Raw genomic sequence first — 12,816 nt, 5'->3', positions numbered from 1 at the left:
TTAAGACCTTGGTCAGTGTGTTCAGTTGATTCACCCTTCTTGAGGTGAAGCCCAAGGAAGGGATTTGTGCTTATTGATACTCTGAGGCAAGTTCCAACCTAGAGCACTGTTTGGCTTTAACAGAGGCTTACTTGGCAATGTACTTATTCACTCCTCATGTTTATTATGCCTCCATTCACTGCAATAGTAGGAGAAATTTCATTAAATGTGACCTGTTTCTAGCCTTTGAAACTGGAATTTTGGCCCTAGTATCAAGAAATTTCTGCCAGCATCTTCACCAAAATCTTCAGGATAAGATTAACCTAAAGATAAGGCATCTGAGGTCTCAATGAAATCTCAGTATCTGGCAATATTTTTTTTTATCAACCAAGTCTGATTTAACTGTAATACAAGGTATATGCAGGAATATACCAGGTTTGTCATGGGAAAATTTGAATTTGAGGAAAATCTGAATGTGAATACATAATGAATGCATCCTTAATGCTAAACATCCATAAATCTGTATGACAAAGATGTTAATTGTAAAATCTTCTGCTGTCTTTTGTTTCTGTTCCACTTATTTTTTTTTAAATATGCAATAAACCACATTCATCTGTAGTCAGTTATCAGATGCAAACACTTAATTTGTTTGTTCTCTTGTCCTTTTTTCAATACTGTCTGTTTTTTGAAGGCTGCAATTTCAGTAATTGTTTTCTGAAATGTCTGAAGTGCTAGATAGTATTTGTTCCTTAAGGTGTAGATAAATTTCATATGAATTTCTATTTATGCTGTGTTGCCTAAATTTAGCTATTTTATTGGGTCAGTTCAATAACAAGACCAAGGAGTGATGAGGAAATATAGAAGTTTGTTTGCTGCATCACCTTTTGCTGTTGCATGTTAATAGGAATATATTTGAGAAGATAAAAAAGTTAAGCAGCTGTAAACTGACAAAATATTATTCAAGTGACATTGGATAATTGTTGTATGTTCTACCTCTGCACTGGGGTTCTGTGGAGTCCTTTGTGTTTATGAAGACAGCTGGCACTAATGCATGGCAAAGCATTTTAAGTATTTTTAAATTTTAAAGAGGGCAAATTTAGATGAGATACAAGGAGGAAATTCTTCAGTACGAGGGTGGTGAGGCCCTGGCACAGGTTGCCCAGAGAATTTGTGGCTGCCCCATCCCTGGAAGTGCCCAAAGCCAGGCTGGGCAGCCTGGGATAGTGGGAGGTGTCCCTGCCCATGGCAGGGGTGGAATGAGATGATCTTTTTAGGTCTCTACCAACACAAAACATTCTGTGATTATGCATGATACAAGATGTTTAGGGTTTTGGGTTTTTTTTCCATTGATTTCCTGTGTGTGGATATCTTAGAAGAATTTATGACATCTGTATTGAGATATGTTAAAGATAAACTATGCAATGTTGTCAGGATGTTCCCATTACTGCCAGAAAAGCATTAAACCCAGGGATCCAGAGCTGAGCTTTGCTGCATGAGAGACAGAAACGTGCAGTGATGACATGGAAGCACAATTTCAACTCTGGTTTTATAAGAAGAGATTAAAAGTATTATATGAAAAGCCACTGGAATTTTCAACATTTAAAACAGATAATGAGGAGAAATAGATACGGGTGAAGCACTAATGCGGATAGGAATTGGTTTTTAAAAGAACAATAAAGTATTCCTCATTACTTCATAATAGGTTGCTCTACAAGAGCTAAAGACATTCCATAAAGCATAGCTAGGAATTATAGTTTTAAGAAATTGTTAGGAAGTGTTTCAACTTGTAGCTTAATATGCCAGATTTCATTTTCATTAGCAGAGTCAGCACTCTGAATAATTGAATGTCAGATGAAATTTTGTATCCTTGCAAAAGCATTCACTGTACATTCTTGGGATGTACATGTGAACGATGGCATTTTATATAAATACTTCAGTAGAAATGCTTCTTTGTAATTAAAAAGGGATATAACATACATAAATATGTTTATTGCTCTCTTTAAACCTCTTCAGTTTATGTTGAGTCATTCTTTTTCAGCTGGTGTTTTTGTAGCCTTCTGTCCCACAGTCTGCATGTGATCTATTTCTCACTGCAAACAGCAGACCCTTCATGAGGCTGCTTGATATAGTGGAGATATTGTTCAACATCCACCTATAAGGAGAAAAGCAGTGGTAAGATTGGTTGATAACACTAATTCCATTCACTGGAAGATGTAAAATTCCAAAATTTTCTTATTTGAACATTAAGAATCCATGATCTAGAAACTATTAAATTGAATCCTGCTGAGAGATTTTAGTAGTGATGTTTCATTTCAGGACTGAAAATTAACATAATTGACATTAATTTTGTTATTTTTCCTCCAAAATTATTAGAATGCGTCTGTAGGAAGTTTTCCTTTTTTAGGAACAGATTCAAACCACACTGGAAATACCTAGTGTGGTTTTATCAGTTCTACACCTTTTTTCTGCTTCATTAAGTTGAAGTCTACAAACAGTGCAAACTTTTACTCAGTAATTGACATTAATAGAGAAAATAGGGTATGATACATCCAGGACACTGTTGTCCCAGACCTTTCATTCACTGAATTTAGATCTGCTCCTAAAGGATCTATTATCAGATGGATCTCTCCCTCCCTGAAATCAGATGTGCCACTTAAATCTAATAGATCCGTGAACTTTTCTGTACACTGAAATCACTTAAGAGACATAGAGCTCTTTGTTAAACAGGTTTCCAGCTCACTAAAAACAGATTCACAACTCACAAGCAACCCATTATCTAACATGTTTTTAGCTCACTGAGAACAGATTTACTACCCAGTAACAGCCCATTATCTAACACGTTTCCAGTTCACTGAAAACAGATTTACAACCCATACGCAAGCTATTATCTAACATAGTTCCGACTCACTGAATATTGATTTAGAATTCATAAACAACCCATTATCTGACAAATTTTCACCTCACTGAACAGATTTGCAACTCATAAACAACCCATTAGCTAACACGTTTTCAGCTCAGGGAAAGTAGATTTACGGCATATAAACAACTTTATCTAACTTGTTCCAGTTCACTAAAAACAGATTCAAAACTCACCAAGATTCCTGTACCTGATGGGGTCCTGTCTTCAGCAAGAAGAAACAATGACAACAACAATTAATCAGTCCAGGATGTGCACAGTGTGCCATGCCCTAACACCTTTATTATTTCTGCAACTTAGGGGTTGCTTTTTTGGGGTTTTTTTGTTTGTTTGGGTTTGGTTTTTTTTTTTGTTTTTTTGGGTTTTTTTGAGGCCATTCTTTCATATCTCTAAACTCATCTTTGGTCAATCAGCAATGGCTTTCTCCTTCCCCCCCCCCGCCTCCCCCACGATAACTTTATCAGGTTCATCTTTCTTATTCCAGTTTTTTAAAAAATTTACCTTGTTTTTGCCTCTGATTGCTCCACAAATGGTCTTTTGGCTAATCTAAGTTGCTTCAAAGCTTGTTTTTATACAAATAAACCTTTTCAGAAGTTAAAGTTTCAGTTTCTATGCCATTAGTGGCTTTTTTAAAATTTATTTATCATAGGGAGAATTTTGAAGTAATGCATTCACTAACCAAACCCTGCCTCAGTGTATCTGTAGAAAAGCAGTGCAGTGCTCCAGTAGGCTTAATACAGTGGTACAACAATAGACAGAAGACCAATGAACATGTTAAAAATTACAGCAAAAAGGTGGAGGCCAGGGGGAAAAAAAAAAGAAAAAATCCAATGAGAAAGAAGGAAAAGTATTAAAATGAGATTCACTCAGTGAGCTGTTTTTCCTCTTGCCTGTGTAAACAATGGCACTGAGACATTTTTCCAGTGTAATGCCTTTCACAGCACAAAAAGGAAATGTTATGTGAAGAAAACTCTCCTGTTTTGAACCTGAGGCACTCATGCCCAAGGAACGCAGAAGTCTTTTCACTGCTAACAAAGTGTCAGATCCTGTGATGTATTTTAAGGCTTTTTACAGTCTGAATCTTTTAAAGGTGTTCCAATGTGTTCTACTATTCTTCCCAACAAAATGGGTCCAATTTAACTGTCAAAAAAGCATTTATGTTCCCATTTCTCTTACAGAGCATTACATTTTGAACATTGTATGAGATCCCTTTAGTTTTCGAGCTTTCTTCTCCAAGAAAGGACTTTTTAATCTCTTAAAAATAAATACTTGAATATTGCTGCTTTTCATTCCATAAATGAATGGTATTCATGGTAACTGTGTGTTGGAATACAGGCCCGGTGATTTTCACTTGTTAGGGGAGGGAAAGTGGGAGGTTGTTGTTAAGTCTAAGATATTTAACTAGTAAAACATATTGTTTATTATTACAGTGCCAGCATTGTTAGAGGAAAACAAAGTGTCTGGTTCATCGAGTGTCTGGTTTGTAATTAATTTCTGTATGTTGCTGCATATTAGAGAATCAGACAATCACAGAATGTTTTGGTTGGAAGAGACCTTTAAGATCATCTTGTTCCAAGGCCCTGCCAGGTCAGGGATACTTCCACTCGACTAAGACCAGTGGGTAAAATCTGTGAGTTGCTGTTATTATAGGTGCTGAAGTTCACTCATTTTAAATTAAGCTTTTTAAAATTTTAATTTAGAAATTTGTATTCCTGCACTTTTCATGCTTTGTTTAGTTTTTCCTGATGTGAAACTCTGAAATATATTCATGATGGGAGCTGACTCACACTAATCTTTTAGTTTGGTGTGTCCTGAGCATTCCTAACCTCATTGCTGAGCAAAGGTGTTCCTGCCTTTTGCACTTAAAGTTGTTCCTGCCTGCTGCATTTGCTATTGTTCAGGAAGAATTAACAGTGCTTGTGACTTAGTAAACTTTAAACATTGCCCTTACACTTTTATTGATGCACACATCTTTTTCTTTTTTTTTTTTCATCAACAGATGTGATTTAGTTGCATAAAACATAAAACTGTATTTGCTGAACTGTTGTGAAAAAGCTGCAGAGGAATGTCCCTTTAATTTTATTGGGTTTGGTGGTTTTTTTCTAAAGGGTAATGTGATCTAGCAAATATTATTAGATCATGAGCCTTTACTGGGCTATTCTGTCATTACTGCCTCAAATATCTCTTTTTCAACAGCAACAATAAAAATGTGTGATTATACATATTTATTAGAAAGCTTATTAGGGTAAGTCATGGTATTGTTTTGAAGGTGGTAAGGATGAAGAGTTCTGGGGTTTTTTAGAGTGCACATGTAATGCATAAAAAGACAACGTCAGCTCCTGCTATTAGGAAAACATTTCTTCCATGAAAATTGTTGAGATTTTTAATAATCAAGTAAAACAGTTCTATTGCTATATGTTATCTTTCCCTTCCAGATCATTTTCTGCTTTTAAAATGGATATGTTTATCCATAACATCGAAGTTATGATATCATAACACTTGCTAACGGATGATTTGTTGAAACACTCTGGGAGGGTTCCAGTTATACAAAATACTTTTGGTTTTCTAAATTGTTGAGTTCTCTGCATTTTCTTGGTTTGTGATGTGTCATTAGTCCTTTGCTAAATTATTCCTGCTGACCCTAAAACAATCCCTAAATTTATTAAAGGAGTAAGTTGCACCTTAGATAACAAAGGACAGAGTATTTCAGGTTTGCATCTCTATTGTGATATTCCTTGGGGAAAAAAAACAAAAACAAACAGGGAACGTTTGTTTTAGATCCATTTCTTGGAAAAAAAATGATTGGAGGTAGGTATAGATTTTGTCATAAGAAGCTGTTAATTGTTTTGGCAGACACCAAATCATCTTGCTAGATAGGAGATTTCAGTATTACAGTTTCCACAAAACAAACAAAATACCCACAAAAGAGTGAGAGGGGTTTGTTTTTTTTTTTCTGCTTTTAGAACAGTTTTATATTCCTTTATATTATTCCCAACTAATGTTCATTCTTTCCAATATTGTCTCAGGAAGTTTTAAGGAATAATAAGGTCACAATCATGCAGATTGTTGTTATGTCTTGGACTTAAGCTAATTGTTACCTTGCAGAGCCCAATGCCTTTGTTCATGCTGTCTTATGGCATTTAATAATCCTTCATGTAGGATATCTTATAGCATGGCTTTATTTTCTCAGGATAGAGAAAAATGGTACAGATGATTGCTCATTCTTGGCATAATTTTAGCAATCTTTACATCTGCTCTGAGACCAAATTATGTTCTCAGGCTAAATAGAATGATGTCATAATTGGTTATTGCAGTTTATTGTAAACTTGGTTTAGCAAAAGGCTTTCTGGTACTCGAGGAGCAAAGTGAGGGTGAGAATTACGGGAAGTTCTGGTTGTGCAGCCAGTGAGAGATGTGGAAATCAACACTTTCCTTCAGGTGCCTTGTTGCTCGTGTGGCTTTGCTTTCACCCCAGCTCAAATGGTGAGGACCTGTTAGCTGTCACCATAGTCCTGCACAGAGTGACAGAAAGCACAGCCCCTCCTGTGACCAGTCTGCTGGAACAATCCCCGGGCTGAATCCTGAAAGGGAAATTGCAAAAGCCCAGGCAGAGAATGAATCCTGATCATTAAAGCCATCTCCAGTGTTCTGATATCAAGGTGCTGTTTATGCTCGTTTGTATTACTTTGATGGTTTTCAGTGTTAAAAGAAAAGGTGTTGACAGTTGTTCTTGCTTTATATCATTGTTAAAGAAAAGGAGTTAGTTAAAATAGGAAATTAAAAGAACAAGGTAATTGAAATGGTGCAACTGGAAAAGTTTTGACTGTAAACTTTCTAAATAGTTTTAAAATAGAAGATAGGAGGTAAAAATCCAGGAAATTGAGAACTAGTGTATCTATATCAACTCTTACTGGATAATTTAAACTTTGCACTTTAATATTTTTATTTTGTGGTTGCATTAATACGGGAGCACATTCTGAGTTCTTCAGTTATTGATTTGTTGCTTGTCTGTTCCCCGAGAAAGTCAGATGAAGATCAGCATGGCAATATTTATAGGCTGCATCTCATCTGTGGGATGCAATCTATCTTCGTTAACTTCACTAAAAGTGATAGATAGCATTTGGCAACGTAATGATGTGATCACTCTGGCATTGCCTTTGTAAATCATAGGCTGTTGCATTCTCTTGTGTAGATATTTAATCAGTTATACACCCCATTACTGATTTAATTCAGAACGTCAGTGGCAGGTGAATAATGTGAGTATTTGTATATTAATATCATATTGTATTAATGTTCTTTTCATTTAAGTATGCTATTCATGTGAAAATCATAAACTGTTGCTTCATGGCTAGAATAAATTTAATCAGTGCTGTAGGCATCTAATGCCATCAGTGTTTTAATTCAATATGTCAGTGAAACAAATGGGATTCTTTTCATTTGCAGTCTCTTTATGCTTTACCAATTCAGAATATTACATGATGCTGCAAAAATATGAAGCTTAGAGTAAACAAATTGCTAATTTTCAACCAGTTGGTGGCTTTTGGGACTAAATCCCCCAACTGTAGCACCAGAGAGGATGAGTATATATTTCTGATGTATTTTCTAGTAACTGGGTATATACTGATAAATTAAATTTACAGAAGAAAGTGCTCTAGAATAATCTTTAAAGGAGTATAAAATAAGTAACTATAAAATAATATCTATGCAAATCAGTAATATATAGCATGGCTTAGGAATCTTCTCCATTGTCCTGTCTTTAGAATTATAAAGTTACTGAAATGTGTTAGTTTTAAGAAACAGCCTGAAGTCCAGAGGACCATTTCCAGGATTAATCTGTCCTTGGTCACTGCTTTATCACTGATAAAAAAGATTTAAAGGAATTTGGAGAGTCATCAACAACAACCAAAACAAAACAAGCAAAAACAGAAACAGAATTTAAAAGCTCAGCAAGCAATTTAATTCTAGAAACGTATAAATTAGCAAAACAATGCACTGGTGGCACACCCAATTCTCACCCCATGCTAGCAAGAACAAAGTTATGTTTTATCCATTGTAAGAATTTGTCGAAAAGTTGTACCGCTCTCTAAATCTTCTGCACTTGACTATAAAACCACCTTATTTATAGATTTCTAAAGCTATTAAATGAGTCACTTCTATATTGGTTGAGTTCTCAATTCCATAAATACAGAGCATGATAAAACTAAAAGTTTATTAGCAGATAAAATAGTGTGTCTGGTGTAAATCCTTCAGAATCAATGCTTTTGGTGGAGTTAAGAAAATGCACTTCGTATGTGTTTGCAGCAGTTAGTTTTCTTTTTGATTACTTTTTTTTCTTGTCTTGTAGTACTTGAATTCCTCTGATCTATTTTTCTGTAAGAGCATATTTTTTACTCTCAGTTTTTCTGTTTCAATTATTTATGAAACAATTGTCATCTACAGGTCTTGCACCTGAATCTTATCTTTAAATATTGTTTTATAGATTGCTTTATTGTAGCTCTGCTGCCCTGAGAACACATGTACTTATGGCAAAGGGTTTTTTTTCCAGAACTCCATATTTTAGATACTATATTAAAACATTTTTCATCTGTGTGCTAAATGTTTACATGTTTGCCATGTGGTATGGCATACACGCCATAACTTTCCATGTGGCTGTTTTCTAAAAATTTAGAAATTACCATTTTATAGGCAATAACTAACTTGAAATGAAACCTTCTGTCACCATTCGCAAGCCTAAACATGGATTTGCAGTATGATGTGAGAAGGAAAAACTTTTCTTTCTGATACTTGTGGGAAAATTGAGTTTTCCTCTTTAGTACAGAAATTCTTCATAAAAAAACAAATCTGGTATTGAAGAGCACTTTCATCTCTGTAGTTGTTTTGGTTGATCGCATCTCCCTGTGACAGGAACAACATCATTATTTTTTGTCTGCTACAAAAGAGTTTTGGACTATGTTCTGTAATAAGTTTGCTCTCAAATTTCTTGACAGATTCAGACAGGAAATAAAGCTAAATTTGATACAAATTCAAGTGGTTGCACCAAGAAAATTATTTTTTTTTCCTCTCATCTTAAATATGAAGAGCAATAAATGGTTTGATGGTTTGTTCATTATAAATGCGGTGTAGAATTGGTCAGAATATGTCAATACATCTATAATTTTTGATAGAATCACAGAATATCCAAGTTGGAGGAGACCCACGAGGACCATCAAGACCAAGTTGTGATTCCACACAGGGAAACCTAATAGTTAAATCATATATCTAAGAAGATTTGTTTTACTTTAGGGAATTGTTTATAGTTGTGAATTTTGATTCAGCATACAATTTTAATGGAAGTCTCTATTTGAAAGAACTGATTATCTTTGAATTTTGGTTGGTGATTTCTAAAACCTTCACTATATTTCAATATTTTGAGTTGTTGTAGGTGAGCTGAAGGTAAATAGGGTTTGTTCCGGAAATAGGCAAAGTATTTTTTAAGCATATTCACCTCCATTTAAGGAGTGTCATCTCATCTGTTGCTTCTTCTTGAATACATCATTGTTACTCCTCCACAGATACATCACAGAATGTGACATCAGAAGATGGCCAAATCTTTTAACAAAGAAATAAAAAAAAAAAAAAAAAACACTGATAAGTCATTATTGGTCTCATAGTTTTGATTTATTTGCTTCAAAGTTTTGATTCAGTGTTTGCTCTTTCAAAGTGATCAAGCTCTTGATGGGACTTTTTGTTCTGTATGTATGAATTGTATAGTAAATAAAACTGCGTCTTTCAGAGAGCTGAATGTAAATTGTAATAGCAAACATAATGTAATCCTAATTATATTTCTAGATTTTTTGCCTTCTGTAGCTCATTAATAAGCTGCATGAACCTTCTGGTCTAAAAGTATTTGTTTCTAGCAAAATAATAAGTGATGTTATCAACATACATATTTCTGTAGTAATTCACAAATAGTGGTAGGAAATAATTATTCCTATTTCTCACAGTCTGTCACTTTTATGTATTGGGATTAAATACAATTTATCTTTTCAGGGCATTAAATATATGTTTTAGTTGCTTATTAATATGTTTTTTTCCTAGCTCACAGTTTGTTTTTTTTTTGTGTTGAATGAATGAGTGTGGCATCATGGCTTATTAAAATTATATATTGATGCTGACACCTTCAGAGTTGATATTTTTCCAGTAATTTCCAGGTGTTTAGCAAAAGCCAATGCAGTTGTTAACAACAGGGCACTTTGATCCCTGTTAATGTAAGGTGTCAGTGCTACAAAATACATTGAGAGATGGTGCTAAATAATATGAGTGACTATTGGAAAAATGCCAAGACCTGGTTTAAATTATATTTGAAGATCAGACTAAATTATTATTGTCTCGAATAAATGTTTGTTATTTTGAATGCGTTATCTGGGGACCCTGTAGTGGTAAGATCATTTTAATGATTGTTAGAATTGATAAATACAGTCAAGTGTTATTAACACTGCTGATGCTTGTGTTTCTCCACACTTTACCAATTGACAGTCAAGTTTTTCCCTTTCCCATTTTTTTGAATCTAAGATTTTAACCACTTTAAGTACATTACACCTCGGTATTTTCATGCATTCTTTTCACATTCAACAGTGGTTTATGAATCATGATAAAGCCTTGAAGATGAATGCATTATCACATTTTATAAAAAAGACCTGAAATAGGGTAGGTTTAGAGTAAAGATTAGGAAGAAATTATTTACTGTGGAGGTGGTGAAGCACTGAAACAAGTGGCCCAGAGAAGTTCTGGATGCCTCAGTCCTGGAATTGTTTAAGGCCAGGTTGGATGGAGTTCTGTGCATCCTGGTCTAATGGAAGGTTTCCTGCCCACACTAGCAGGTTTAAAACTAGAAGTTCTTTCAGGTTATCTGCAACAGCAACCATTCTATGATTCAGTGATTCCACTATCTATGGTGTATTACAGTTTGCAACTCTGAAACCTTTAAACAGTTACTAGGCCTAAGGAACTCTGCAATCAAATAATTAAAAAACACCCCAACAACACAACAACCTCAAATTGCACAAAGATAAGTGCATAAGATAATTGCTGGTATATGTGAGTAGTGGGGGCTATGTCTGAAGTATCCACACTGCAAATTTAATGGAGTAACGAGCCATCTTCAGAAGTGGTATTGCCCTCTGTGTTGTCTTAACTTAAATTTATGGAAAGAAAACTATAAGATTTTGATTACAATAACAATAATTGCAGAGTCAGTTGAAATAACTGAACCCTGCGAGTCTGCAGGATCAGCTCTAAGGAAAAATTAAAACCAGCCCATTAGCAGGAGTGCAATTCACTGTGTCCACCACCCTGTCTTGCAGATGTGGGCTCAGTGGAGGGCCTGGCTTACCACAGAGCTTGGGACGCTCTGTACTGGACCAGTTCCACCACGTCCTCCATCACCAGGCACACCGTGGACCAGCGGCGCCGCGGGGCGTTCAACCGCGAGGCCGTGATCACCATGGCTGAGGATGACCATCCCCACGTGCTGGCCCTGGATGAATGCCAGAAGTAGGTGTTGCATCTCTCCTACAAATCCTAATTCTTGCCTGGCGTCAAGGAACGCTTCTTTATTTTAGTCAACCAATATTGCCAAACTCTACGAAGGCTGATTAGATTTCTCCGCTTAGGAGACAAATGTTAACATGTTCTATTGTTGGTAGCTTTTATTGTCTTGCTCTTAAAAAGGAGTTGCAGAATTAATTCAGCAATTTATGTGTTTTTCTTATGTTTCAGAACAAATAATCATTGAATTTTCACAGAATCTTAAAAGAATTCAAGCTGTTTTTCTTAAAAGTGAGCTAAATGCAAATTATTGAGTGGTTCATTTTTGAGTGGTTTTCATTTTTTCATATCACTCTTACTGCTTAAGTTTACAAAAAATTCCACAATTAATTTAAACACAAAAGGAAGTCTGAGTTTCTTGTGCAAAATAGAGGCCCATGTGTTTATCACAGTAATCAGTGTTGCATACAAGTATGTAACAAAGGACAAAATCCTGTAAAGAGCTCTAACTTAGTTCCTTCCTTTCACTCTCAAAATAACTGTTAGTGAGAGGATTTTTATTTCTACTTCAGTGTCTCACACATTTGAGGTATTCTAGATTTCTCTGTTATTTCTAGGAGAAAGGCAACTTGCTTTTTCTGTTTCTTGTAACAGTCTCTGTCTTTTGGGGATGGTCGGGAACCTTTCTGCCATATTGAATTCTATTTTTAATTTGAGGTAGCTGAATGTCCAAAGCTGCATGTGTAGTGGAGCATATTTTCATGTGTGACTTCATGTCCTGTTAATGCAAATCAAAAGTTTATATTACATTGTAAAATACAATTATCAAGGTGCCATCAATAAACCCCCTGAGCTCTGAGGAACATTGCAGTGAGAGGAGGGGCCGGTTCTGTCAGTCCATGAATTAGAATTACATCAGCAGCCCGGTCCATAACATTTTCTGGCCTTGTTTAACAAGGGGCTGACTGAGCCTCTTGAAAAGCACATTACAGTCCTTTTCTTCCCATTATCAACTCTCTGCACACCAGTCCTTGGGTCTGTATTACAGCTCTAACATGGGAGAAGCTGCAGATTAATTTCACTGTTAAATATTACTAATACACACATCAGCAGAATTAAGTTTCTATCATTACACAGCTTGTGTCTCTCCCTAATGGTAAATTACTACAGAGACAAGATCAGAATTGAACAGATCTGTAAGAGAAAAAAATTATACTCCTATACAAAGTAATGAACTAGGAAACTGCTATAATTTATATATATAATTTATCTATAAGCTGTTACATTTTCTTATTCGCTGTTGATTATCACAATTATTATAGATGCCATTCAGGAATGTTTATGAAGGCATTTGTTTCTGGTTGTTTTGGTTTTTTCTCTGCTGCTCATTTCAT

General features: G+C 35.2%; 1 protein-coding gene across 1 annotated transcript in view; it reads left to right on the top strand.

The window, feature by feature from the left end:
* LRP1B (LDL receptor related protein 1B) overlaps positions 1 to 12,816 on the top strand; it is a 290,652-nt gene that overhangs the window by 153,681 nt on the left and 124,155 nt on the right. Inside the window, exon 39 of the mRNA XM_062498644.1 lies at positions 11,239 to 11,428. Within this exon, the coding sequence (XP_062354628.1) occupies positions 11,239 to 11,428 (190 nt within the window). The remainder of the gene's footprint in view (positions 1 to 11,238; positions 11,429 to 12,816) is intronic.

This window comes from Cinclus cinclus, chromosome 9 (genome assembly GCF_963662255.1).
Source record: "Cinclus cinclus chromosome 9, bCinCin1.1, whole genome shotgun sequence".
Taxonomy (NCBI): domain Eukaryota; kingdom Metazoa; phylum Chordata; class Aves; order Passeriformes; family Cinclidae; genus Cinclus; species Cinclus cinclus.
Note: the sequence above shows the minus strand (reverse complement) of the source record. Positions and strands in the feature narration are given on the sequence as shown.